Below are 27,030 nucleotides of genomic sequence, written 5' to 3'. Positions count from 1 at the left end.
TGAATCGTGCTATGTGCATCATAGAGGGTATGGGTATGTTAAAAATATGGTAAAGACCGATTTTCAGATCACATGAAATCATACTGCCCGAGGAACACGGCCTACTGCGGCGCAGGTTCTTCAGCATTGGCGCGGTTTAACCACGGAATCCAGCTCGCACGGTTCGCCTTCTTGCGGGCCGCTTCTTCTTCTTCCTTAAGCCTGGTGGTTTCGCTGACAAGGCGCAAAGGACGCAGCTTATCCTGCTGCATCACGGCTCCAGTGTAGTTGTTCATTCCACCGCTGGAACGAGGAGGGCTGGATGTGGCCCCTGTAGAGGCAGTATCTCCGTGAGGGTCGCTTGTGATACTAGGGGAGCTGCTGTGGCCGGCCCGGTCTGGCTGGCTGGACATGGATGGAGCACGGCTCATGCTGGAGATATAGCTGGCTGCTCCGGAGAACATGCTTTGGCGCGATCCAGGGCCCATAGCAGTCGGGCTGATGGGTCCACCGGAGTTGCGTCCGCGGTAGATCTGCCCAACCATATTGGCAGCGCCGGGGTCGACCTGTTCAGAGCGGCTGCGGCGGTGGCTAGCTCTAACAGACTGGGTGCGGAAGGGAATGCTTGGTGCGGTGTTGGGGTTCTCATTGGGGTTGTTCTGCGATGGGGTGGGGGGAGGCATCATGCTGGTTGGACGCGACCGGGGTTGAGTTGAAGGGCGAGCAGGTTGAACACCGACCACTGACTTGGCACGTTCCAAGAAAGACGAATGTGCATCATCCTTCTCTGGAGGGGTCGGGGGAAGGTCCTTGTCATTGCCTGACTTTCCGCCAGACTGGTCTTCATTCCGGTCCAAAACATGTTCGAACCCATCGTGCATGAGGACTCGGCTAATAATACGTTCAATGTAGAGCGTAAGGGCTTTGTTCTGGTCTTTGAGGGCCTTGATTTCTCCCTCTGGCTTGGAGGTGGAATCATTTTCAGGCGACTCATCCACTGACTCCAGCTCATCTGCCAAGGATCCCAGGCCACCAGACGATTCCTTAGATGGATGAGCATCCCGCATGAACTCACCCTTGGTGAAATCTCCGGTGAGAGTCTTCTCGCTGAGCAGGAGTTGGTAGCTTTCATTGTCTTCCATCAACCGAGCGTTAGCCATGCGGGCCTCGAGGAGGTCTTTCTCTAGCTCACGCTGGCGGCCACCGCCCGCATTCTCCATTTCAACAAGTTTGATCTGCGATTCGGCCAGTTCGAGGCGTAGTGACTCGATAACCTTATCTTTCTGCAGTAGAAGGGTAGAGTTGTTGCGGGAGGGGCTACGCTCGAGGTGCGAAGAGGGTGCGAATTGGCCATCGACGTCCGGGGAAGATCGGTTGCGGAAGCTGGCTGTATAAAAGTTAGTATCTGGTTGTTCTATACTCAGCGATCGCAAGAGTGGTAAGGTCTTACAGGATCGAGAGACTTGGTGGCGGTCACCTTCTGCGTTCATGCGCATATCCTTTTGCGCCACTGAATCCTTCAATCGTTGAATAGTTGCTTGCATCTCTTCCTCCCGGCTGGTCTGTTGCTCTTTCTCTTGCAACATGGCGTTCCGCTCGGACTCGTGGTTTTGTTCCAAGTCACGGATCTGACGACCCTGGTCACGGATTTCATTGCTAAGTGTCTCGATCCGACTATCTCGCTCATGGGCCTGGTCCTCCAACTTGCTTTGTTCACTGATTGCTTCATCAAGACGCATTTGCAAAACGCCCAGCTGTTTCTGGTATTGTTCGGAAGCCGTTTCGGCTTTTTGAAGCTGAGATCGTAGGTCCTCGATGAGGGCGGCATTCTGGGCCCGCGCCTCTTCTTCAGAGGGGTCATTGGAGACTCGTGGAACGTTCGACATGCTGAGGTTGGAGCGGCCAGGTTTTCTTGCAGCCGCGCGCGCAGAGACGGGAGTAGATCCTCTTAAAGATGGGGAACGGTTGAGTCCGTTGGTTGCGGCACTGGGCGAGCGTGCATGCCCTCGTGTGGTGGACCCGTTGGTTGAGTGCGGATCTGCGGGTGATGATTTGCTGGAATTGCCGGGAGTTCCAGGCTTGCGAGGCGTTGCTGACATGGTGCAGGGTCCCAAGTCCGTAGACTCGAAAGTATATAAAAAGAATGCCAGTTGCCTCCCAGTTTGCGCTTCAATTAGTGGTCAGGAGAAGGGGAAGAAATTCAGGGTGCAGCGCAATCGGCGGTCAAAGCCTAGTGGACACCTTGTGGAGAGCGCTTGTAAGGGCAGATTGAAGGACAGGAATGTAGTGAAAGCTGTCACAGATTGATTGCGTGCCACATGGTTGACAGAACAAGAAGATTCATTGAACACAGACGCCGGAAGAGGATTGGAATGAGAGATAGAAACGAATGCAGACCTTAAATCAAAGGTGAGGAATGCGGATCCCTTACTCTTGTATCTAAAAATACGCGTAACGGGGTCGGGGGCCGAATCAATACGAGAGTAGAACGTCTCGAAACGACTCGAAGCAACGAATGATACGTTGAGGAATTTGTATAACGTTAGATCAGAGGTCCGTGTGAATAATTCATTGTTTGACAATTTTAACAAGGACTGAATGCTGTGCTATCCCTGAAAGCCCGATACATGTCTGCTTCAAGGATGCTGATGCCTCAGGCGACAAGGCTTGGCGGTTCCAGTAAGGTTTGCGGATTAATGTATCTCCGTGTCCACATTGATCAAGATCTTCACTTTGCGACAGTTGCTTTCTCTTTAACAATCCAGGCCGGAGCGCACAATTGACCCCTATTTCGATACCGAACCGAAGTCCTCAGGAACTTCAGCGTAACGATGGCCCCCAACAAGTCCAAGAAGGGTTCCGACAATGTGAGATGCTCTGTCGCGATCTGATCATGTGCATATACTAACCGTCTATTTCAGGTCAACTCCAGGCTCGCTCTGGTTATGAAATCTGGTAAGGTCACGCTGGGCGCAAAGTCTACCATGAATACTCTGCGCTCGGGCAAGGCCAAGCTGGTCATCATTGCTGCGAACACTCCTCCTCTCCGCAAGTCTGAGCTTGAGTACTACGCCATGCTCGCCAAGACCCCTGTCCACCACTTCTCGGGCAACAACGTGAGTCATTTTCTTGAACAAAAGTCCCGCAGGATTGCTAATAGGGGTTGATTACAGATTGAGCTTGGTACCGCCTGCGGTAAGCTGTTCCGTTGCGCCACCATGGCTATCTTGGATGCTGGTGACTCAGACATCCTCACTAGCTCCGTTTAGGTGGCTCGTGAGTGGAAGAGAATGGAGTTGATATGGTTGTGACATATGCGCCGCGAGATCTTGAATGATTCTCGCCGCAAAGAGATTAGTACAAATCTACCCATGGACTCATTACATTGGCGCATGCGTAGTTCGAAGCACAGCGTAGATAGCGAGGATAACGTAGACAAATCAACGCCACGGATGACACCGCATCATCCAGATCTTATTAATTATCTCTTACGGATGAATGATGCTGATGAAACTCGCCGCAGCGTATAGATGTTCTTCCGATAGTCCATTGGCCCAAAGCGGTAAGGCGGGGTAGCCCCTGATTGGCCCGTCTGGCATAGGGTTAGGGCTTTGCCACCGGTTAGCACATTTGCTTGGAAATCAGGTAATCCCGTGACTGGCGGGCTCTTTTCTCTCTCTCTTTTCGAACCCTCGACACCACCGACAACCAACAACCAGTTCGCAGGAAGTGCATTCACCCCACCTCCAGCACTAAAAATGGCCCGTCGTCCCGCGAGATGCTACCGTTACTGCAAGAACAAGGTGCGTTTCGATTTGAAGGAGCGAGAATGATTTGTGTGGGTGATGGATGGACATCTCGGTTATGGGGAGTGAACACCAAAGAGCACCACGCTCGCCACAACAACCTCGCCATGGCTGGGATGTCGTCTGTTGCAGAGGAAAATTGCTGGGCTTTGGGCTGTCGATTTTTTGGGGGATCAACATTTTTTTGAAAGATCGGTTTGACTGACAATAAATCGACCTTTAGCCCTACCCCAAGTCCCGGTTCAACCGTGGTGTTCCCGACCCTAAGATTCGTATCTTCGATCTTGGTCGTAAGAAGGCCAACGTGGACGACTTCCCCACCTGTGTCCACCTGGTCTCCAACGAGTACGAGCAGCTGTCCTCCGAGGCTCTTGAAGCCGCCCGTATTTGCGCCAACAAGTATGTCCCCCGCCCTGGACTATCCATCCGTCTCCCATGAACGCAAACTTATAATTTTTGTCAATAGGTACCTCGTGAAGATCGCCGGTAAGGAAGGTTTCCACCTCCGTGTCCGTGTCCACCCCTTCCACGTCGTCCGTATCAACAAGATGTTGTCTTGCGCTGGTGCCGATCGTCTGCAGACCGGTATGCGTGGTGCCTACGGAAAGCCCCAGGGTCTCGTTGCCCGTGTCAACATCGGCCAGATCATTCTGTCTGTCCGTACCCGTGACGCCCACCGCCCCACCGCTCTGGAGGCTCTCCGCCGCTCCATGTACAAGTTCCCCGGCCGCCAAAAGATCATTGTCTCCAAGAACTGGGGCTTCACCCCTGTTCGCCGCGAGGACTACGTTCAGCTCCGCAACGAGGGCAAGCTCCGCCAGGACGGTGCCTACGTTCAGTTCCTCCGTGGCCACGGCCAGGTTGAGGAGAACATGAAGCGCTTCCCCGGTGCTTTCGAGACTTCCGCTTAGATGTTGATGGGTCATTTCAGAATATGAAATTCAGAACGACAAAAATACTTGAATGTGCTCTCTTTACCTGTCACACCTATTCTTGATATCAATCTCGTGCAATCGCAATGATGGAGTTCTTCCATGGGTCCTTTTTTAATTGATTGCCAGTAGAGCATTATTGCGTAAGAGTAGTCTACAAACTTCCTTTTATACGGAAACAGCACACCGCCGCGTACGTGAGTGCATTTCGACAACTAAGATAAATCTTGGATCTCGCGGGGAAGGCCTCAGAACTGTCAGATTTGACATGCCTGGAGCCTAGGCCCAATGTCCGAGCGGACTCCGGAGAGATGCATGAAAATGGGGCCATCGTCTCGGTCACGTCACTCATGTCCACTTCGCCGACTATAGACAGATGATCTCAAAGTACCTAGTTGCAATAGGTAACGTTATATCTATTTTTTTTAGCAATCTTTCTAATATGAATCTCCATATTTCCACCCTAATTACAGAGTTGACACACAGTGAGTGCCTTTCAAAAACAAGAATGGTGTTAGTGCTCTCCCAATTTTTGGCCAATATATATCTGTGCTGGTGGTCCATCTACTTGGTCATCTCAACAAGCACAACACGAAAATATTCAAAGACTATGATTTCAATAAATATTTCCACCTATTTGAAAGAGATTATCTGGATCTAAAAATATATACAGCCCATTTATTCAGATGGTTCCGTTCCACAACGTTCTTTGTGCAATTCTCCAGCAACTGACGAGAAGAAAAAATAAGTCCAAGTGCTCAACAAAGGAGTTTCAAACCCCTTAGACAAACGAAGCTGAGAGACATACCTGTGATATCATCTGGAGTACAAGCAGCCTTCAAGCAAGCACCGAGTGTATCCTTAAACGCTACACTGGGACAGGTGCAATCGGAATCGACAGAAGAGGCACAGCCAGCGACAGTAGCAGCCTCGGACATACAACGTAGCTTTAGAAAACAAGAAACCAAGTCAGTTTCTGAGTGACACATCATAGATATATCCAAGGTAAAACGGGAAGTCTTACGAGACAAGGACTGGCATCATCAATAGCATCAGTAGTCTCGGCAACAGCCCAAGAAAGGAAAGCGGCCAGAGGGAAGAAGATGGTGAGCTTCATTTTGATGGATATATTGTATATTGTTTTCACGTGGTGAAGTAAGGTACGATTGAATTGATAGATCGGAGAGATGTAGGACACGAGGGTTGGATGCAGGGATTGCAGACTTGAAGAACCCCATGGGCAATTTATCAATCGACGATCTATTTACGTAGGGATGGAAGATGTATGTACATTCTTGGGGTTATCGCTTCCCAGCTGTAAACAAAGTCGGTGTCTAGGGGATCGTCGGAATGAGATCTTATTGGAATGTGAGTTCAACCCGGTTGTTGGGATTCTGGATGTAACATCTCGGGTTGCAATGCTTGAGGTGTTTTAAACTAATGCTTCATTTGGTGCTGATTATCTTGATAAAATGGTGTATTCTACCTGCAGGTGGTAAAGCCGCAGTGGGTGACTATAAATTCAGGGAACAATCGCATGCACGAGGTAGGTATGGTATGATGGATGCTAAGAATCTGTTCACTGTGCCATGACGTAATTAGTGGTTTCTACACGAAGTCTTTGAAGCGAGTGTACCATTTCTTGCATTATTTGCGCTTTCACTTAGCCTCTCTTGTTTAACCTCATTTGGCCATTTCTGAGTGTGTCAAATAGCTAGATCATAGAAGCAGGCTCCTCATGAGCCGATAGAACATCGAAGATTTTCTCCATCATGGCAGTCTGCTCCTTGGCTTCTTTGGATTGACCTCCAAACATTCCATCAAAGTAGGAGAAGGGCTCTGTTCAGATGCCTTTTGGGATATTGTATTCCCACCCCGTGGGCTGAATCTGGATCTTCATGCGAGGATGTGGATGTGAGTTAAGAATTTAACCAGTGTCAAGAAAAAGAAGCTTGTTATGTTCATGCTCACTTACTGTACCAGAAGCTAGGTTTCACCCACTGCCTCAATCGTTTGCCCGTCAGCAAGTGCCACGTTGGTAAGTGAAGATTTGTGGAGAGATGAGATCGTAATGAGAAGCGACGGAGGAGATGAAACGAAAAGAGAATGATCTGATATTGAAGCTCACCACGGTCTCTTGAATGAAACCGATATGTGAAGATTAAAGGTGAGGGGTTTCAGCGTACGGTATGCGCGAGTTAGCCTGATAGCAGGCCCAGATAGCCTGGGACACGCGAAGTTAAAAGCGGATCTCTCAAGCAGCGAGAGAGTAGGCCGAAGATGGGCTGAATATTTGAAGAAGAAATGAAGCTTGACGCCTGCTGAGACTGAATGCATAGCACGGAGGATTAAACAAAAGCAGCCCGAGAGGATCTAGAGGATATAAGAGTTTTGGTAGGCTCTGAGAACATGCGTATGCCATTTGAGATACTTGGTGAGGAGAATGAGAGGACTCGATGAAGGTGGTCGAAGGCCGCATAATTGAAGATGTGTGCGAGTGCGAGCGAGACTGAGAGTGAGTTTCCTGAATAGCAAACAAACCGTCAAGTACGACTGATGTCTCTTACAAAATTGAAGTAGAGTATATAGCGAGTGTCTACGAAGAAATACGTAATAGACAACTTTCAATACAGCGCAATGTATTCAACTCATATTCACTAAAATCGAAGATGGAAGATGGGCTTGGCATTATATTATTCTATTTCTAAATATCAGGGACAACAAATTAGCCCTAAGTCATATTAATGATGAGAACCGCTCTACTCGCCGTATTTATAGGTACGTATGGAGTACAGATGTGAGGCACCTATGTCATCATCCCCCCCTCCCTGGCCCTGAATACGGAGAACAAATTGATTGAACATGTGGGGCAATGTGTTATTTAGCAGGTCAACACTAGTTGAGTTGCACCATCGGTAGCAAAACACCGTGTCTTCATTATGCAGATATCACTACGTGAAGTATGCATATAACCGAGTGCAATGTGTTGCCTATTGCGTGCATTGAGCCATTTTGCCCCGAAAGTAAACGAAAGGCAAAGGATAACACGTGCATTAGCTCCTCGGAGTAACTGGAAACATTCCATGCATGCATCAAAGTTAGCCTGCTTTCTCGAGCGGGGATATCCCGCGTCTGTACGTGTAAGAGGTGGCTCAGGCTTCAGCCCAGACATCTGGGCTCACCCACCGACATCATCGATCAACCAAACGTCACTTTTTCAAGAAGAGTTTATCTACCCCGCATCACGCAATGTTGTGCCTATTTTAGCCGATTTTGTATGTTTGCAACTGCTATAAGAAGGGGTTGGCGGATACCTCTTCCAAGCCCTAAATCCCTAAATCAAAGCTCTCTGATCACAATTGACACACTTCTTCACTACGATTTATTTCCTCACCATGCACGCTCCAATTCCTACGAATGATCTCTACCTGGCTCAGGCCCGGGCCAGTACCGACAGTAAGCATTGTATGGAGCTCTACGACAAATGGGCTGCCACCTACAATGCCGAGGTTGGCGATGAAGCCCAGAACTATGTTGCTCCTGTCCTCGTCGCTCAAGCTGCTATGAAGTTTTCATCAAATGGTGCTTCCAACAGTGTAATTCTTGATGCTGGCTGTGGAACCGGACTGGTGGGAGAAGCTCTTGCAATCGCCAATGCGAAGACAATTGACGGCATTGACTTGTCTCCTGCCATGCTGGAGATTGCCAGACAGACAGGTGTCTACCGTGACCTAACACAAGCTGACATGAACCGACCAATCGACAAGCCAGACGGAACATATGACATCGTGTCATGCGTTGGCACGTTCACTCAAGGACATGTTGGACCGGACCCTGCCTTGAGGGAACTTGTTCGAGTTACCAAGACCAATGGTATTGTCATTGCAACAATTCTTGATGAGATCTGGGTATCTGGAGGGTTCAAGGCGGAGGTCGAGAAGCTGAAAGAAGAAGGTCTGGTGAATGTGGTCACCGATGAGCTCATAGACTATGTAAAGGGACACGGCGACAAAGCAGTGCTGGCTATCCTAGAAAAGAACCCTCGCGCCTGAAAAACACAAAAGCCCCTGCGACATGATCAACCCAAATGCAACTCGAACGAACGGACAGGCTTTCAACATCCTCCCATGCGACACAAACAGGTTTTCAACACCTTCCAATGCGACAAAGAGATACCTTTACAACGCACTTCCCGGTTGCTTGCCCCCGGTTATAATCCCTAGAAAATTTCTAAAAACAAATGAAATTCTATCAAGGTACCCGGACCTTTAGCTGGCTGATGCCCGCTTTATACTTGCTGTCGAAAGGGATAGCCATTCTCTCATTGTGTCAAGGTGGGTGCTATACGTAAATTAAGAGGGAATTTCGAAGATAGCCTTGAACAGTAGATATGGCATTGATCTGGTATTTAGAATATTAGAAGCAGAGATAGGCAAAAATGCAATAGCAACTTCAAGTAGTAATCGTTTCAGCTATACTCGTATGGAATGCTGGAGAAATGTCTCTGGATGGGAGAAATGAATATCAAAATATACAAACCATCTCTAGGGATATAAAAAGGACTATCAGAATGTGAAAAATGACTGCGAAAGATGCCAAAGATAGAAAGAAAAAGAAAATTCCATACTTTGTAGATCAGCATGGAAGGGCACCGACGCTAACACGCTTTCCGACTCCGACTGTTCCTGCCCCGCATACGTCACCTCGAAAATTCCTCCTTCAACAACCACACTCATTATGAAGCAGAGATTCTCGTCTCTGGACGTGAAGGTAGGCTTGATTGCCTCATTACAGAGATACATTACTGACAGCACCAGGTCATCACGCAGGAATTGGCCTCAGAGCTGGTCCACCTCCGTGTGTCCAACATCTACGACCTGTCCTCAGTACGCCCAACCCTTTCCTCCAAGACGGACAGGACTAATTGATTCAGCGCATCTTTTTATTCAAACTCGCCAAACCGGACCATCGCCGCCAGCTCATCGTCGACTCCGGTTTCCGCACTCATGTAACCCAATACTCGCGCACAGCTGCCACAACGCCCTCTCCCTTCGTTACGCGCTTCAGAAAATACCTGAAGTCGCGTCGGATTACCAGCATCACTCAAATCGGAACTGACCGCATTATCGACTTCTGCTTCAGTGATGGCGCATACCACATGTTCCTCGAATTCTTCGCCGGTGGCAACATCATCTTGACGGATCGCGACCACAACATTATTGGATTGTTCCGACAGGTCCCCGCTGGCGAAGGTCAGGAGGAGATCAAGGTTGGACTCAAATATACCGTGTCCAACAAGCAAAACTATGATGGGGTTCCGGATGTCACAACGAATCGCATTAGACAGACACTGGAGAAGGCACAGGAGCTCTTTTCCCAGGAGGGTTTCGCGCCCAAGAAATCCAAGAAGAAGGGTACAGAAGCTTTGCGAAAAGCATTGTCGCAAGGATTCCCCGAATATCCTCCCTTGCTAATGGACCATGTCTTTGCCGTGAAGGAATTCGACACTGCCACGCCGCTGGACCAGGTCTTGGGAAACCCGGATATTTTACAGAAAGTGAAAGAGGTGTTGGAAGAGGCGCAACGAATTTCCAAGAGCTTCGACTCTGGCGACAGCCACCCTGGCTACATTGTCGCCAAGGAGGATTCCCGACCTGCCCCCGAAGGAGAAGAGTCAAAGCTTAGCCTGCTGTACGAAGACTTCCACCCATTCAAGCCTCGCCAATTCGAAAATAAGCCGGGGATCAAGATCCTGGAGTTTGAACGCTTCAATGCTACTGTGGATGAGTATTTCTCGTCTCTGGAATCGCAGCGTCTCGAGTCGCGACTGACCGAACGCGAGGCGGCCGCCAAGAAGAAGCTGGAATCTGTACGACAAGAACACATGAAGCGCATTGACGCATTGAAAGATGCGCAAGAGCTTCATATTCGCAAGGCCGATGCTATTCAGGACAATGTTTACCGAGTTCAAGAAGCAATGGATGCTGTCAATGGATTGGTAGCCCAAGGAATGGACTGGGGAGAAATTGCGCGCCTCATTGAGATGGAGCAGGAACGCGGCAACCCAGTAGCGCAAATAATCAAGCTGCCTCTCAAGCTGTATGAGAACACAGTCACTCTTCTTCTTGGTGAGGCTGGTGACGACGAGGATGAAGACGAAGATGTTTCTAGCAGTGATGAATCAGAATCAGACCCAGAGGATGAAGAAAAGCAGGAGGCCGGCCGTGCTGAAAGAGAGTCTAAGGCATTGACTATCGACATTGACCTTGGTCTCAGCCCTTGGGCCAATGCCTCGCAATACTATGACCAAAAGAAGCAGGCTTCGGAGAAGGCAGAGAGAACTGCCCAATCTTCCACCAAGGCGCTGAAGAGTCACGAGAAAAAGGTCACAACTGATCTCAAGAAGAATTTGAAGCAGGAGAAAGAAGTCCTGCGCCAGACCCGGACGCCATTCTGGTTTGAGAAATTCATCTTTTTCATCTCCTCGGAAGGTTATCTGGTTATTGGGTATGTGAATCCTTCGACTTTGAGTTGTAACATATACTAATACTTTTTAGTGCTCGTGATGCCATGCAAAGCGAACTCCTCTACCGCCGATACCTGAATAAGGGCGATATATTTGTCCACGCTGACCTGGAAGGTGCCACGCCAATGGTGGTCAAGAACCGGGCCGGTAGTGCCGATGCACCAATTTCACCATCTACTCTCTCTCAAGCCGGAAACCTTTGTGTTGCGACTTCATCTGCGTGGGATTCTAAGGCCGTAATGTCCGCCTGGTGGGCACATGCTCATCAGGTGTCGAAGATTGCGGATAATGGAAGTGGTATTCTACCCACTGGATCTTTCCAGATCAAGGGAGAGAAGAATTTCTTAGCTCCATCGCAACTTGTTCTTGGATTTGGTATCATGTTCCAAATCAGCAAGGAGAGCAGCGTAAAGAACCACAAGCAACGCTTTGACGCGTTCGAGATCCCACAGATTGATGCTACACCCGCAGGTCCAGCTGCTGCTTCAGAATCGAAGGAAACTTTCACTGTGACGCAAGAGGTGCCGGAGAAGACAGAGTCTACTCCGGAGCGTACTTTAGACACAGAGAAGGAAGCCGAAGCGTCAGAAGATGAGGAAGACGAAGACAACAAAGCAGCAACTCGTAACCCCCTTCAACGGGGTGACTCGGAGCTTCCAGCTACCAAGCCATCCCAAGAAGAAGAAGCCGAATCTGAGTCCGACTCCGACTCCGACTCCGAGCCAGAGGCAGAACCCACCGAAGAGGTCGCAGAACCAGCTTCAGAGGTTGAAGAAGATGCCGCATCAGCTACCCAAACCACGCCACAGGAACCTGAAGAGCCGAAGCTCACGGCCAAAGAGCGACGTACTTTGCGACAGGGCAAGCCTCTTGAGCGCGACCAGGAACCAGTTGCGCCACGTATCGCCCCCACTCGGGGCAAGCGGGCGAAGGATAAGCGCGCAGCTGCTAAGTATGCCCACCAAGATGAAGAGGAGCGAGAACTAGCTCTTCGCTTGGTAGGTGCAAACAAGGGCAAAGCTGCGAAGGCCGCCAAGGCAGCTGAAGCCAAGGAGCAACGCGAACGGGACGCCGAGGCGCAAAGGCAACGCCGTCGGGCCCAGCACGAGCGCGCCGCCGAAGCTGAGCGCAAACGCCAAGCTGCCTTTACTGAAACTGGAACGGATGATTACAACGAGGAGACTGCAGCAGCAGAGGCAGCAGATCTCGCTTGGATTCCGGCTTTGATTGGCACACCGACTACGGATGACGAGATCCTTGCTGCTGTTCCTGTCTGTGCTCCTTGGGGTGCCCTTGGGCGCTACAAGTACAAGGTCAAGCTGCAGCCAGGTGCCGTGAAGAAGGGCAAGGCTGTCAAGGAGATCATCGGTCGGTGGGTACACGAGACAACAACTGGCAAGGTCAAGAAGGAACATGCCGAGGATGCTGGAATCCCCCGTGTTGATGCGGAGCGTCTCCGCGCACAGGAGGGGGACCTTATCAAAGGCTGGAAGGAGTCCGAGATTATCAACACCATGCCTGTTGGTAAGGTGCGAATCATGACTCCGGGTGCTGGAGGAGGTGGCGGCGGCGGTGATAAGGGTAAAGGTGGAAAGGGTGGAGGAGGTCCCAAAGGAAAGGGAAAGAAGAAATGAGTCAATGTATTGAATCTATAGAGTACATAGATTAGAGCCTCAATCCATGAGGTAGGGCTATCGATTTACAGCCGATCTATATCAATCCTGGTTAAATGCCGTGATCAGCCACAACCCCGCCCTAACGATTTGTGGATGAATTTCTGACTACATGCATTTCTAAATTAGACGTTTGTCTACATGAAAATACTAACAGTTTGCTCCTTACAAGACTGTGTTGCGCTCGCCCATCGTGCCCAACATGATGAGTCATCCGACGTCATGGAATCGAATTTCTCCGTTTGGCCTCTTATCGTCCTTCTGACGGCATCGTGCAGGATGTTGAACCGTATGGTTTAGAGGCGATCTCTACCAGACTCCACGTCTCAGAAATCGTATCTTTGCGATTGGAACTCGGCCCCCTCCTCATTTGGCCCCTCGAATTGCTTGGATTAGTGCGTCATTGACCAAGCCCTCTTCAAATTGCTGTTCACTCGCACTTTCGCCGGCCGCGCTCATCGCAGTTGTGCCAGATTCATAACCATGTCTTCCACGCAGACGCGAGTTCTCCCTGTTCAACGGCTGAGCCAAGGGCCCGGCGATTTGTCCCTTGCTGAATGGTGGGAAAAGGAGCGCAGCCAACAGACACCAGAGTCCAAGGCTATTGAAGAAGCCGCTGAACTCCTCCGGTCGAGTGACCTCCCCGTTGCCTTCCCTACTGAGACAGTGTATGGCCTGGGAGCCGATGCTACACGCAGCGTATCCGTCCAGGGCATCTACCGTGCGAAGCAGCGGCCATCTGACAACCCACTGATCATTCATGTTGACTCATTGGAGATGCTCGATCGTCTCCTCAACCCCACCGTCAAACACAACCCGGGATCACCTCAGACGCCGCGCATCGCCATCCCGCCGATCTACAAGCCTCTGCTCGACCGGTTCTGGCCAGGCGCCCTGACTATCATTCTACACAACCCATCTGGCTCTGAGTTGGCGCCCGAGGTCACCTCCAAATTGACCACATTCGGCGTTCGCATGCCCTCTTCGCCCCTGGCGCGTCTCCTCATCCATGCCACAGACCGCCCCCTCGCTGCGCCCTCCGCCAACGCCTCTACCAAGCCCTCCCCAACCACCGCACAGCATGTTTACCACGATCTGCAAGGCCGCATCGACCTCATTTTAGACGGTGGAGCCTCCGGCGTGGGTGTCGAGAGCACCGTGGTCGACGGGCTAACCAGTCCACCAGCGATCCTGCGCCCAGGCGGCATTGGCATCGACGAGATCCGACAATGTGAAGGATGGGAAAATGTAGAGGTCGCATACAGCGACGGAACACTAGAAATGAAGGATATCCCACGTGCCCCGGGTATGAAGTACCGACACTATTCGCCAAAGGCACGAGTCGTCCTGTTCGAGCCTACATCCACCATGAAAGGAGTAGTGAAGCACGTTCAAAAGGACTTGCAAGATACTGCCATTGGCGCACACAACATCGGTATCATTCGTACCCGAAACTGGAAGCTCGGTCTGGATCTTACTTCCGAGGATGACGCGAAGGTCGTTGACGCTCCCATTGATAACCTCGTCAGCTTCCCGGTGCCAGTGCAGGAGACTGGTAATCCTAGCACCTGTACGAAGATGGCATACGACTACCACCTCGGCTCGGACGCAACTGCCATCGCGCATGGTCTGTTCTCGGCCCTACGTGCACTCGACGATCTTGATGTGGATGTGATCTACGTGGAGGGGGTATCAGATGACGAGGGCCACTTGTCTGCGGCTGTCATGAACCGACTCCGCAAGGCTGCTGGTGCCGAATTGCGGGTTTAAATGATTTATGATTCTGCCAAGTGCGGCGTGCATAGATCTTCAATTTTGCTGTCAATATTAGAATTTTTTGTGCAGAAGTACATGTACGGGGCAATGGAACATCTCTTGGACTTACCACGTTCAGTTCTGCAGTGCCTTTCTACTCCGTTTTAGGCTTTTTCGATCCTGATCTCGGGGACCTCCGATCCACGGACGAGGAAGGCTTATCCACCCGCTCTTCACGATAATCGGAAAAGGAGTCATAAAACGTCTCGGAGCATGATATGACTTGAGTCACCGGTGAGAAGAAGGCTTTTATATATCTTGGCACTGTCCGTAAGATCTATATATTAAAAAAAAAAAGAAGAAAGAAAAATTCAATCTCAAAAACCACTTGCACATAACAACCAACCCGCCATGTGCCAATCCCCGCTCCACGAGTTCATCAAGGGTCTGCCAAAATGCGAGCACCACGTCCACCTTGAGGGCTGCCTAACCCCAGAACTAATCTTTGAACTGGCGGCACGAAATGGCATCTCCCTCCCAACAGACCCAGTCTACACTTCAATCTCAACCCTAAGCAAACGCTATGAACACTTCACCTCACTGGACGACTTCCTGCACTTCTACTTCGAAGGCATGGCAGTCCTCCGCAATGAGCAAGACTTCGCCGATTTAGCCTGGTCCTACTTCCAAAAGGCGCATTCAGACGGCGTCCACCACGCAGAAGTCTTCTTCGACCCGCAAGTCCACAAAGACCGCAGCATCCCCTACGAAACCATCGTGGGCGGATTCTCCAAGGGCTGTCAGCGCGCTGAGAAAGAACTCGGTCTGTCAACCCGTCTGATTCTCTGCTTCGTGCGCCATCTCCCCGTCGACTCGGCCAGGGGTGTTTACAACGAATTGGTTGCCTCTAAGCACTTCGAGGCTGATGTTGTTCACGGCCTTGGATGGTCTTCTTCCGAAGTTGGACCTCCGAAGGACATGTTCCGGGATATCTACGCCGACGCAAAGGAATCGGGTATCCCGCTTACAGCGCATGCCGGCGAAGAAGGTGATCCCACTTATATCAGCACAGCGCTTGAGCTTGGTGCGACCCGCATTGATCATGGCATTCGGCTTGTCGAGGATGAAGAGTTGATGAAGCGGATTGCGCGTCAGGGCACTTTGCTTACTGTTTGTCCTCTGTCGAATGTGCGTCTGCGCTGTGTTCAGTCTGTAAAGGAGGTTCCTATTCGGAAGTTCCTTGAGGCTGGTGTGAAGTTCTCCATCAACAGTGATGACCCTGCTTACTTTGGTGGTTATATTTTGGATAATTATTATGCTGTGCAGGAGGCGTTTGAGCTGAATGTTTTGGAGTGGAGGATTATTGCTGAGAATAGTGTTCAGGAGAGTTGGATTCCTGATGAGAGGAAGGCTGTTTTATTGGAGAAGATTGAGAAGCATGTGAAGGAGTATATGCATACTCTTTCTGCTTAGGTTGTGGTTGGAGGTATATGGTTGGTGTATAGTATGATTGGACTAGGTGGGCGTGCATCTGATACCCTGTGTTTCAACCCTTTTGTATACCGTTTTCAACTGGAGTATATATCAGCAGCTAAATGAGTGAATATAGAATATATGAATGAATACATGAATGGATGTTGATTGAAAGTATTGACGAAGTCCTGACGAAGTACCTTGATAGCTGATATTCTCCCTGAGAAATCAGGCACTAACTCACATCTACTCCTCACTTGGCGACCATACTTGCTGATACCCAGCTGCAGCTCTCCTGCACCACCGCAATTGATGCACCGAGTAACAACCAGCAGTTGCTGTAGCCTGCTGAGGTCTACATTCCAGTCACAGACGCGCCCCCAGACACTACGTCAACTCCACTCAGTATCATCTATCGCATTGATCCCACGAGCCCTTCAACACCAAGCAGGACAACCCTACACCTGTCAAAGAAGCCAAGCATATCAGAACTCTCCCTTCAACCACAGAATGGCGACCTCCACCACCTTAGACCGCTACAAACTGGTCTTTTTTGTCCCGCCCTCTGACCTGGAGCCCTGCAAGGATGCCATCTTTGCGGAAGGCGGAGGATCATTCCCTGGAGGCAAATACACCAAATGTTGTTTCCAAACCACTGGCATGGGCCAGTTCCTACCCAATGAAGGTGCAGACCCAGCGGTCGGGGCGGTCGGTGTTGTGGAACACTGCGAGGAGGTCAAGGTTGAGATTATGTGCCTGGGCCGAGATATTATGCTGAAGGCAGTTGATGCTTTGGTCTCGGCACATCCGTATGAGGAGGTTGCTTATGAGGTTTATCGCATGGAGAATGTGTAGTTTGATGGTGGTACATAGATGTATCGGGGACGGTGTTTGGTGGATGACTGGTCAATAGCGAGTGATGTGATTATTAATTGGCCTGTGCATATTTAGTGATCACAATTCATATCATGTTCGCACCAATTGCATGAATGTCAAATATTGCAGAGTTGCTGGAGAAGTCGAGTTGTTCAATGTTGGATTGGTAAAGCGGGAGTAATCCTCCCACGCTGATTGGCCAGGGTCCGCCCGCAAAACACCTCGTCAACTTGAACTTCATTCTCTCCAACCTCCAATCTCATCGTTCTGCAATTGACCCTCGCATATCCACAGCGATGGCCTCCAAACTCTTCTCAGTCCCGCGGGTCGGCCGCCAGCTGATTCACCAGCTCTCCAAGCCCCAATACAGAGCCTTCTCCGCCGGCTCGCAACGGTTGAGCGACACCCTCGCGGTGGTGCGTATCCGAGCCCCTCCTGGTTTCGCAATTGCGCCTCGAATTGAAGAGAAAATGTTCCATGTACTGATTGTGCCCTTGTCCAACAGCACCGCAACAAGCCTCACAACAACCCGACCCTCCCGTTCAAGTTTTCCGACCAGAACCTCCAACTCGCCGATGAGATCCTCAAGCGTTACCCTCCCCAGTACAAGAAGGCCGCCGTCATGCCCCTGCTCGACCTTGGCCAGCGTCAGCACGGTTTCACCAGCATTAGCGTTATGAACGAGGTCGCTCGCATGCTCGAGATGCCCCCAATGCGTGTTTACGAGGTTGCGACCTTCTACACCATGTACAACCGCGAGCCCGTCGGCAAGTACTTCGTGCAGATCTGCACAACGGTAAGCAACATAGACAAAAATGGGTTCAGACAGCGTCTAATTTCCCCAGACCCCATGCCAGCTTGGTGGCTGCGGTAGCGACTCCATCGTCAAGGCCATCAACGAGCACCTCGGAATCACCCCTGGCCACACCACCGAGGACGGCCTCTTCACATACATCGAGGTCGAGTGTCTCGGCGCCTGTGTCAATGCCCCCATGGTCCAGATCAACGACGACTACTACGAGGATCTGACCCCCGAGTCTATCAAGACCATCCTGACCGCACTTAAGGACTCCGCCGCCGCCACCGGTGCCGGCACCAAGATTCCCGCCCCCGGTCCGCTGAGCGGGCGCGATACCTGCGAGAACAGCGCCGGTCTGACCAACCTGACCGACGTGCCTGTGTGGAATCCGGAGACGATGATGCGGAAGGACAACGCATTGGACGCGCAATAAGAGAATCGGAAAAGGGAGAGAAAAGAATGTATACCCTCTTCACATTGCCGTGGGTCAATGCCGGATGGGAGGATATTATAATGGTTGTTTTTTTTTGGAATTGGACGAGCAAAAGCCGCGCCTGGGTACCGTGGTCAACCGTGGACAATAGAGGCTCCTGCGCCCCCCTGGCGCCCTGAATGATAACCACTCTGAGGCGTCCTTTCTACTTGTTTTTTTTTGTCTGTCTACCTTGTACAGTACGTTTGTTTCTGGTCTTGGTGTGATCGGAGCCTGGATACAGATCTGGCCCTGTCGCTGTGGGATATCGAACCAATCGCATTTTCCTAAGCTTCTCATTTTATTTTTCATCGTACTGGACTGAGTAGTTTCGCGGACGTATGTTCTTGGCATGCTTTATTACAAGACCTGTCCACCACAGCTACTCATGTTTGGATCAGCGTCGTCAACCCCGATTGAGATATGTTGGTCATTAATCTCCTTTCCTGTTTTGACATTTTAGTATCCCTCAATTCTGTCCGATATGCAACTGAGCTAAGCTCGAGGATATGGTCAATGAAAGAATCGAGAACTCTAGGTCTTTTTGCAGTCAGTTGGGGTTCGAGTGAACTGGGCTGGAGTGGAACAAGTGCTTGAGTCCTGTAACCTCTAGGACTATGTTACTAAATAGGAGTAAGGCTTCTACAAGAGATCCCCTTATATCTATTGTTTTGGACTTTGCCTGCTCGCCTCTCATGTTTATGCCAACTTCCAAGCTTTTCAGTCAGAATATTTGTATACTTTATTCTCCTCCCTTGTTTGATATTGCTCATGGCTTTTTATCCCACCACGAACATTTCGATACATCCTCGGAATTTTCGTCATCAAATTGACGAGTGCACAGAATGATTGGACACGTGCGACGTGAGTATGGCACGTATCTGCTTCACAGAAATTCGGACAGGCAAAGAAATACGTAAGGAAGAATGCCACAAATGAAATGACGAGCCTACTAAGTACTGCGTTAGCTGTGTCCAGTATAGCTTTGTGTAGTGGTATCACTATATATAGGCTTATTGGTGTAGAGACCGAGCATTTCTAGCACGCGTTCGGGGCTGCCTGCCAAAGTTAGGGTCCTTAGTTGGAGCCAGTACATTGGAGGAAGAGGGCTTTCTTGTCCATAGTGATGAGCACACTGAATCTAGGGTGTTTTGTAGGGGCAAAAGAACAAATGAATGCAAGAACGAGAGACAGCAGGTCTCCACTCTGTATAGTCCGCTCCAAAACTAAGCCTGGCCGGTGTGTATCTCTTTTTCATTACTGGCTAGTCTATTTAAAGCCGATTCTAGAGTCTAGAAAGGTTGAATCGGGAACATTCTATGGAAATTTACACCAGAATATATGAGCTCCTTCACCCGGTTCAATATCGAGATATTGTCATATCAGTGCTCTCGTTCTTCTTGAAACCCTGTCATGCAAGTATATCAAGTTGGGAAATACTACTCTTACTTTGGCCTCTTTGGGTCATTATCTATACCTTTCTCTATTTCGCAAGTGAATATGATCTATGCGCAATTCCGCTTAGAGAGTAGACACCTTCCTCTACACTTTCTACTTAGTTGAACGCCTACGAAAGTTTACAAAGGAAATGAAATGGCAGATGAAAATCTCAATCGTATTCGCCGAGCACCCTCTCCAGGCCGGGTGCCGCCTGGAGAGAGTGCTCACACAACTTCCCCGTTCTCATCTTCCACCCGCTTCCCCGAGCACTTCACATCATCCGGGAGGAGGGCCGCCTCCTCCACGAGGCAGGTCACCCCATCCCGTTCGACCAGCGTCCCATTGCCATTGGAGGCATTGCGCCGGGCGAAGATGTTCACCTCCACCGTCTCTCTCACCACGAGGTGGTAGACTTGTACGGTACGCTTCTGCCCGTACCGCTGGGCCCTGCCGATAGCTTGGGTCATTCCGGCTGCGTATTCGGGCTGTGAAGCCACGAACAGAGGCGACAGGAAGACCACGTGGTTGGCGCACTGGAGGTTTCTGGGCGCAGAGTAAGATCAAAGTTAGCTCAATTCTCTCAAGTAAGTAAGTAAAATGGGAATGGGGATAAGAAGTAGACTTACAGTCCAGCTGCCATTGCGCTGCCCAGATTCAAAATCAGGGCCTTTGGCCGGGGGAACTGTGCTTTGCCCTTCTTGGCCTTCGGGCCCTCGATGAACTCGTCAATGAACTTCATATCCTTGTTGGTGATGATAGTTCGGTGCTCTATGTCGGCGCTTTTGAGGGCATTCGACGCGATTGGCATCAGGTGGCCAATCTGCACGAAGATCAGAACCAGTTCTTCCTCCGGGATGCTGCGGAAAATTTTGACAAGCTTCCTGAGCTTGGAACTATCGCTTGAACGATCTTCCTCCAGGACCGAGGGGCCAGCGATGACCTTGGACACTGCTGTCACTTTGCCGTCGCATTCCAGGCAGACACACCTTTTGTCCTCGAGGGAAGCTTGGGTACAACTCTTGCAGAGGGCGTGTCCACAGATTCGGAGAATGCCGACTTTGGCAATGTCCTGCTGGTTCTCAGCGCAGCCATTGCAGGTTGGAATGGTGGAGGCGTGGATGGCAAGCAATGCATTGTAGAAGCGGATTTCGCGGTCGGATTCAATGGCCGACTTCAACGAATTTATGATGTCGTTGATCAAGGTCTTGCTCATGGCGAGGGATGCTTGTTTGTGATCCTCGCCAGAGGCTCCTGTAGACGTCTTGACCTTCTTACGAGATGGTTCTTGTGATTCATCGTCGGCGGTGGTTTCTGCTTCTGCTTCTGCGGATTGTCGGTGTCTGGTGCCCTTCGCAACCGTTGCACTAAGAGCCTTTTCGAATCTGTCGTTGACCTTGGTGATTATGTTCTGGTGTTCCATGAGCACAATCCATTCTTGGTACGACTGTTGGTAATTGAACAAGAGCTCGTAAAATTTGTTGCTGACTTGCGCATCTCCAATTTTTGACTTGGAGATGAATTGCGTCAGTACCTGGAAGTTGAATGGGTTGTCGTGGTTGTTGTATCCCACTACAATCACCTGTCGGCATAGGTTGTCGAGCTTCGTCCAGTTGGCCGCAGATTTGGCTACGCTGGTTTCCAACGTCGTGCGACATTTCTCAATGCCCCACTGAGGCTTGCCAATCCTGGTCGTTGTGCAGCACATGATGAGAGCTTCTGGAAGAGACTGGCTCTTTATGAGATGGTTGTTCAGGGGACCGTCGATGCGCTTGCGGTTTTCCGTAACCGCATCATACAAGATGTCGTACGCATGTTTCTCTTCTGGTGTTTGGTCAACGAGAACAATGTTAGTCACGAGTGGGATATCATCGACCTGTGCGATGTTCTGACGTGCGAATTGGTCAAGGAATCTTTGAGCATGCTGTTCACGGTTTCTGTACCATGCGTTACTCCGAGGAGCTCGGTACCTCTGGAAAGCTTCAGCAGCAGTATGATTCTTGCGGATCATTCGCAGCCTCTTGTTCTGAGATATTCTGTCACTATCGCCATCGTCATCAATACCAAGTTCAAGGCCTAGATAGCGAGCAATACTCTTGATGTCGGCAAATTCACTGAGTTCGGGTGTTCCTGAAAGAACCCATTTAGATCGAGCCTGCACTGACAGCAGGGACACCTGTCGTTCCTCCTCAGCGTATGTGTACTCGTCGATAATCAAACGATTCCAGTCGAAGGTGTGGATGAAAGCAGCAACAGTGCGCCAACCCTGCCCGGCACGAATGCCGAACGCTGTTGCATCATCTGGTAACACCTTCGATCGGGCTGAATGTTTGACATCTGAGACTGCTGGGTCAGTAGACTGTGTCTTTTTTCGCTTTCCTCCTAGGAATTTCATTTTCTGTGTGCTGGGTCTTCGCTTGCGCTGGCTTGCGTTCGCATCACGATCGTTGTCGTCGGAATCAGATTGATCAGAGTCTTCGTATCCAGAATCAGCCGGGTTCAAACCTTTGCCAGGACCCAAAGATTCTTCAGTCCCAGTCGTCTGTGCTGTAGCTGCTGTATTGGACTCGTCCTTGGCTGCCTTTTGCTGAGCAGCTGCAAATGATTTGCCTTTGAGGCGTTTGGAAGGCACATATGTGCAATCGGCCTTTTCTGCTTGAACTTTGCGACGTTTTGCTTCAATTGCTTTCAGCAATGCGTCAGGGCCTTCGGATCTCAAAGTACCAACAAGCTCCCGAAGGGAAGCACGGGCGTCGTGGAACCAGCTGTCGAAATTACGACCTGTTCCCCTGCCCGATCTTGTGGGGGCTTGCGGTGTTCCGGTAAATCTTTGAAGTCTGGTGTAGTAGCTGTCGTTTGCCAGGATACTCCATGACAGAATAACGATATCAGCATCTTGGATGTCTCGAATGGTAGTCTTCGTGATCGACTCCAGTGCAAGGACCTTGTATTTCTCTCCAAGGAATTTCTTGGTTTCCGTATGCCATTGCTTGAACACGTTGTTTGGCACAATGATGAGTGTTGCCTTTGTGGGGATCAACTTCTCGCTTTCATCCGAAATTCGACTGCAGTCTTGTTTGTACTGTGCATCAATCAACCCAAGAACAATTGCCGTCTTTCCATATCCAACCTCGTCAGCCAGCACGCCGCCGCGAATAATCTTGGGGACTGTCGCTTTGACTTCGGCACGCCAGGGCATCAAAGGGAGGATGGATTCTTCGACTTCTTCCTCCATGAAGGGTACAATATCATCTGCCTCTTGGGAAATCATCCAGCTGAGCGATTTAAGTTGCTCGTTGCGTAGAGAAAACAGGAAGTTGGGAGGCTGTGATGAAGGAGTGTCGTTTGAATTGTCCAACAGTGTGAACTTGCGATCAGTGTCTTGTTGGCTCAGCTCAGACTTCTGCATATCGTATGCATGGGGAAGAAGTCGCCAGTGAGAGGCGATGTTCTCACGGGATTTGAAGCCAACCAATTTTCCATGTACCTGGTGCATCAGAACTTGAACGTTGAGAGCGAAGCACAATTCTCCATCTCCTTGCTCATTGACTCTTCTGAATACCGTAAAGGGCGAGGGTCGAGACTTGATAGCACGTTCATAGATAGCAGCATCCTGAGGGCTCTCATAGGGCATGATACGCTCCTGGCTGTCCCGTCCCCAGATGATACTGGGTTGATGTGGATTGCAGACGTCGCAGTTCGCAGTCACTTCATGGACATTTCCCAGACTTTCGGAATAGCCTATTTTGTTCCATTCTTTGAAATTGGACCATCCAGCGATCTTTTGGAATAGCCAAGCAAGTTCTTTCAGTTCTCTCATTGATACCACAGGATCCCATGCTTGCCACTCGGGCTTTGCGTCGGGCAAGTTCTGAATCATTGTTGGGACGGACAATGAAGCGAGGGGGATGTAAGCATCGTGACATTTCACGTTTGTGATCAAGATCTGAGTTCCTTGCGGTAAGGCGTAGTGAGTTATCTCTTCATGATGGATATTCAACTTCACGTCGGAAGCCTTCAGCCAATGTCGACAATAGGCAGTGACTTTTCTCGGACCTTGTGGTGTATTCATTGCTCTCCAAGTTGGCGACAACTCGGCGATGGACATTCTTTGTTCATATCCAGGAAGACGGCTGTGACCAAGAGAGAATACACAGGCATCGTCTTTGGGGAGGGTGAGCTTTTGCGTGTCAAGAAAGAGGTAGATAGCAGGCTGCATATCAGTGCCTTTCCTTCGGTACATTGCTCCGAGTGATGTGCCACAGTGAGGAAGAGCCTCATAAAATCCTCGGATGTTGTGGTCAAGGTTTGCGAGATCGGCATCTGATGCATCAACGTAAAGATGAGTCCAAACTTGACTGTTGACGAAATTGGCGCCTTTGAGACCACATTCTGCTTCGAAAGATTTGACTTGTTGCTCTGTTCCAGTGATGTTGACAGTGAAAGCTGTGCTCACAGGGGAACACATTTCCCAGACACCTTCTATAAACGACCCATTGTTTGGTCTCATGCGTGCGATTGGCTTTGCTAACACTTCTCGAATGTAGCTTCTAGTGCTCGCGGACTGGGGTGGTTTTCCGTACAAAAGCCACTGGATTGAGTCCGGTCCAATCTCAAGGTACAAGCTGGAGTGCGGTCCTTGATAGATGACTCGCCAAGACCTTCCGCGCTTGACTTCGAAAAATTGGAAAACATCGGTGCAAAGTGATTTGACGGTGTGCATGAAGCCGTCCCAGAATTTTGAGAGGTCCTTCAGAAGGTAAAAAGATTTGTATGCTTCGAAATTTAGTTCAGAAAATCCCGAAAGCGTAAGCTTCATGGGAACAAGTTCTTTGATAGTTGCGATAAACTCTGACGGTTCAAGTCGACAGTGGGATTTACGTAGATATGAGTGCGTGGGATTTCCATGGCAGGAAATGCAAGCGGAGTGTCCACAAAGGGTACAGGTGAAAATTGGATCCTTGACGCCGGTCTGCCTCTCGCATGAGCAACACATGACAGTGCTTGCTGACAATGCTTTGAGATCATGGTGGTTGACAGGGCGAGTCGAGGTGTCTCCAAGGCTGCTCCTTACAAGTCTATATTCATTGCTGATAAGAAGCGGATTATCCTCGGGGACAGTGGACTCTGTCGATCCATTGTCGATGTCAAGGATTTTGTACGCGGCGATCAGGCCCGCGAGTATCACTGCACAGACGACGGTGCTCGTCATTGCATTTCCAGCCATATCCATCAAATCGGCTTGGGATTCTGTCGTTAACAGCATTCTGTTGAGGGGCAGCCCTTGCAGTGAAAGAGCCTCTGTACCAGACACAGGTCCTCCGCGGGTGGTCAAGAATGGTATGCCTTTGGGGGTCAGACAACCAGCGATTCCAGACGCAGCAAGAATGTCATGCCCTCGATCGACACCTTGAGACAGGTCAATCCAACGCCTGTAGGATATGAGAATTAGTAAACTGTTCATCAAATGAAAGGTAGGGAACGGCAAGGACTTACTCCTTAAAGTTCATGTCGTAACCACTAACAATCTTCTTCAGGAAATTCATATCCACAGTTTCCCACACTCTCTCGGGCTGCGTCTTGATGAAACGATGCCAGAAGAAATCGGGTGCCTTGAGCAAATTGACTCCGGGTTGGGATCGAGTAATCGGGCGCTCATTGCCTAGTTCCAGCTCGTCACGATGGCGCTGATGACGAGACTGGTAGTTCTGCCAGCCGGTTTCGCTTCGAGACTCTAGACACGCCTTCTTCTCGATAGTCTCCAGTCGACGGTCGTCGTCAGACAGCAAAAACATTCCGACAGGCGCACTTGCTTGCCTCTTGAAGAAGCGAACAAGATCACGAACGTGCTGGTCGACTTTTTGAAGATCGACCTGGCATTTGAGGTCTGCAAGCACGCCCGCTGCTTCCAAACGGCGCTTGTCAATGACCACCAAGTACCCACGTTCACGTGTCTGCGGGATGTAGTAGTGCTTTGTGTCGACTTTTAGATCGACGGACATGTAGTCGAGACCCTCCCAAGTATCCTTCATCTGTGCCCATGGGGCAGTCCGAACATTCTCCTGGATGATCAAACGGGGTCGATATTTCTCCGCATACCGCAATAGGCCATCAAACGTGGCCCCAGACTCGCCGTCTTGCTGCAGAGTCTTCTTGCAGTTGTTCAGCGGGGAAAAGTCGACACAGGCAGTTCCTGCAACTAGTACGTCGAGATTACCGGGGATCAATTCCGGCGACCCATACGCCGTTTGTCTGTGGATCGAGGTCAGTTTCAATGCAGCTTTAATGAGAATCAGATGGTATACTTACGCCACATCTCCTCCGAGTTCCTTAATGTCACGAAACAGGAGGGGAGGGCGGAAGTTCCGTTCAATGTATGATTGCTTGAACGGAACAATCTCACAGCTGAAAGCATGCGAGATCCGGAGTTGCAGGTCCATACCTAGACCTGAGAGGATATTAGCAATTGATCCGAAGAAGAGACAAAATCAAGCGTTCAGTGAGTGTTTAGAGAGACGGGCATAAGGGTAAAATGATTAATTGGTGACATTGACTTAGGGCAAGATAGGGAAATACCGAATGCTCGGCGTTGCCAACAGAAGCGCCGGCGACCTTAAATCGCCGACGGCCTCTTCCTTCATCGACACTACAGCCGACCTCAAATTAATCTCCAAGCACAGAGAAAAGTGAGTGCAGCATGACATGAATATAATGATACTAAATTGGTGATAGGAAATAATCAAGGAACTTACCCGTTGAAATCATGTCCAGGGCCAGTAACGGGGCTTCCGTTCCTGAACACATCGTTGCCACACGGAGTGGCCGCTTGCCGAGTTGGCAGAGGACATCCGAAAACCCCCTTTCGAGGGCCTTGGATGCCATGTCAGCAAAGATATCTTCCAGCCTATGCAGAGGAGGTAGATCACTGGCTAGATACCTGGTCGTTACAATCAAGCATCCTCGCCGCAGCTCCGGAACCTCTTCGACCATATGGTCTTGACCATCCATTGCCAGATCAGCCACACCCTGCTGCTGATTTGTACGCTCCTGAGAAATGATGACCGGAATCAGAGGAGGGGGGAAGGGGGGGTTGAGATCAGTCATGATGGTGATCAAACCGGACGAATCCAGACGCCGGTACACAACAAGTAAAGTTTCACAGAGGAGGTGTGCTACAGACAAAGTCCAAACAGAACCGAGACCAGGGGATGATGAGATTATGCAAATGATACATGAATGGCTGAAGGCTCGTCAACTCTGCAGGAAATAGTGGAACTGCAGGTCCTAAAAGAGGTACGAGAA

General features: G+C 50.1%; 11 protein-coding genes across 11 annotated transcripts; 8 read left to right on the top strand and 3 right to left on the bottom strand.

The window, feature by feature from the left end:
- Window positions 1-101: 101 nt before the first annotated feature.
- On the bottom strand, window positions 102-2,078 carry N7508_010218 (uncharacterized protein; the record flags this gene model as incomplete). Its single annotated transcript, XM_058468278.1, has 2 exons — window positions 102-1,366; window positions 1,430-2,078. 2 exons carry the CDS (start codon window positions 2,076-2,078, stop codon window positions 102-104), a joined length of 1,914 nt encoding a protein of 637 aa, XP_058316124.1.
- A 732-nt stretch (window positions 2,079-2,810) lies between these two features.
- Window positions 2,811-3,248, top strand: N7508_010217 (60S ribosomal protein eL30; the record flags this gene model as incomplete). The annotated part of the gene is made up of 3 exons (XM_058468277.1): window positions 2,811-2,846; window positions 2,901-3,095; window positions 3,153-3,248. The coding sequence occupies 3 exons, from the start codon at window positions 2,811-2,813 to the stop codon at window positions 3,246-3,248; spliced, it is 327 nt and encodes a 108-aa protein (XP_058316123.1).
- Window positions 3,249-3,626: 378 nt separating this feature from the next.
- N7508_010216 (60S ribosomal uL16 domain-containing protein) lies at window positions 3,627-4,835 on the top strand (the record flags this gene model as incomplete). The annotated part of the gene is made up of 3 exons (XM_058468276.1): window positions 3,627-3,782; window positions 4,009-4,184; window positions 4,252-4,835. Coding segments are annotated over 3 exons (777 nt in total), but the record flags the coding sequence as incomplete, so codon positions are not given.
- A 663-nt stretch (window positions 4,836-5,498) lies between these two features.
- Window positions 5,499-5,834, bottom strand: N7508_010215 (uncharacterized protein; the record flags this gene model as incomplete). The annotated part of the gene is given in 3 exon segments (XM_058468275.1): window positions 5,499-5,512; window positions 5,526-5,664; window positions 5,742-5,834. The coding sequence occupies 3 exon segments, from the start codon at window positions 5,832-5,834 to the stop codon at window positions 5,499-5,501; spliced, it is 246 nt and encodes an 81-aa protein (XP_058316121.1).
- A 2,278-nt stretch (window positions 5,835-8,112) lies between these two features.
- On the top strand, window positions 8,113-8,769 carry N7508_010214 (class I SAM-dependent DNA methyltransferase; the record flags this gene model as incomplete). Its single annotated transcript, XM_058468274.1, has 1 exon — window positions 8,113-8,769. One exon carries the CDS (start codon window positions 8,113-8,115, stop codon window positions 8,767-8,769), a length of 657 nt encoding a protein of 218 aa, XP_058316120.1.
- Window positions 8,770-9,454: 685 nt separating this feature from the next.
- Window positions 9,455-12,877, top strand: N7508_010213 (putative DUF814 domain protein; the record flags this gene model as incomplete). Its single annotated transcript, XM_058468273.1, has 4 exons — window positions 9,455-9,487; window positions 9,535-9,603; window positions 9,651-11,224; window positions 11,275-12,877. 4 exons carry the CDS (start codon window positions 9,455-9,457, stop codon window positions 12,875-12,877), a joined length of 3,279 nt encoding a protein of 1,092 aa, XP_058316119.1.
- Window positions 12,878-13,399: 522 nt separating this feature from the next.
- On the top strand, window positions 13,400-14,686 carry N7508_010212 (L-threonylcarbamoyladenylate synthase; the record flags this gene model as incomplete). Its single annotated transcript, XM_058468272.1, has 1 exon — window positions 13,400-14,686. One exon carries the CDS (start codon window positions 13,400-13,402, stop codon window positions 14,684-14,686), a length of 1,287 nt encoding a protein of 428 aa, XP_058316118.1.
- Window positions 14,687-15,082: 396 nt separating this feature from the next.
- On the top strand, window positions 15,083-16,144 carry aah1 (adenosine deaminase; the record flags this gene model as incomplete). The annotated part of the gene is made up of 1 exon (XM_058468271.1): window positions 15,083-16,144. The coding sequence occupies one exon, from the start codon at window positions 15,083-15,085 to the stop codon at window positions 16,142-16,144; it is 1,062 nt and encodes a 353-aa protein (XP_058316117.1).
- Window positions 16,145-16,654: 510 nt separating this feature from the next.
- Window positions 16,655-16,999, top strand: N7508_010210 (uncharacterized protein; the record flags this gene model as incomplete). Its single annotated transcript, XM_058468270.1, has 1 exon — window positions 16,655-16,999. The coding sequence occupies one exon, from the start codon at window positions 16,655-16,657 to the stop codon at window positions 16,997-16,999; it is 345 nt and encodes a 114-aa protein (XP_058316116.1).
- Window positions 17,000-17,316: 317 nt separating this feature from the next.
- On the top strand, window positions 17,317-18,252 carry N7508_010209 (complex I 24 kDa subunit family protein; the record flags this gene model as incomplete). The annotated part of the gene is made up of 3 exons (XM_058468269.1): window positions 17,317-17,436; window positions 17,526-17,816; window positions 17,866-18,252. The coding sequence occupies 3 exons, from the start codon at window positions 17,317-17,319 to the stop codon at window positions 18,250-18,252; spliced, it is 798 nt and encodes a 265-aa protein (XP_058316115.1).
- A 1,703-nt stretch (window positions 18,253-19,955) lies between these two features.
- On the bottom strand, window positions 19,956-26,832 carry N7508_010208 (putative SNF2 family helicase; the record flags this gene model as incomplete). Its single annotated transcript, XM_058468268.1, has 5 exons — window positions 19,956-20,274; window positions 20,358-25,160; window positions 25,225-25,980; window positions 26,038-26,176; window positions 26,481-26,832. 5 exons carry the CDS (start codon window positions 26,830-26,832, stop codon window positions 19,956-19,958), a joined length of 6,369 nt encoding a protein of 2,122 aa, XP_058316114.1.
- Between the last annotated feature and the right edge of the window lie 198 nt (window positions 26,833-27,030).

The sequence above is a fragment of the Penicillium antarcticum genome (assembly GCF_028974205.1).
Source record: "Penicillium antarcticum strain IBT 31339 chromosome Unknown utg000009l_segment0_segment0, whole genome shotgun sequence".
NCBI classification, from domain to species: Eukaryota; Fungi; Ascomycota; class Eurotiomycetes; order Eurotiales; family Aspergillaceae; genus Penicillium; species Penicillium antarcticum.
Note: the sequence above shows the minus strand (reverse complement) of the source record. Positions and strands in the feature narration are given on the sequence as shown.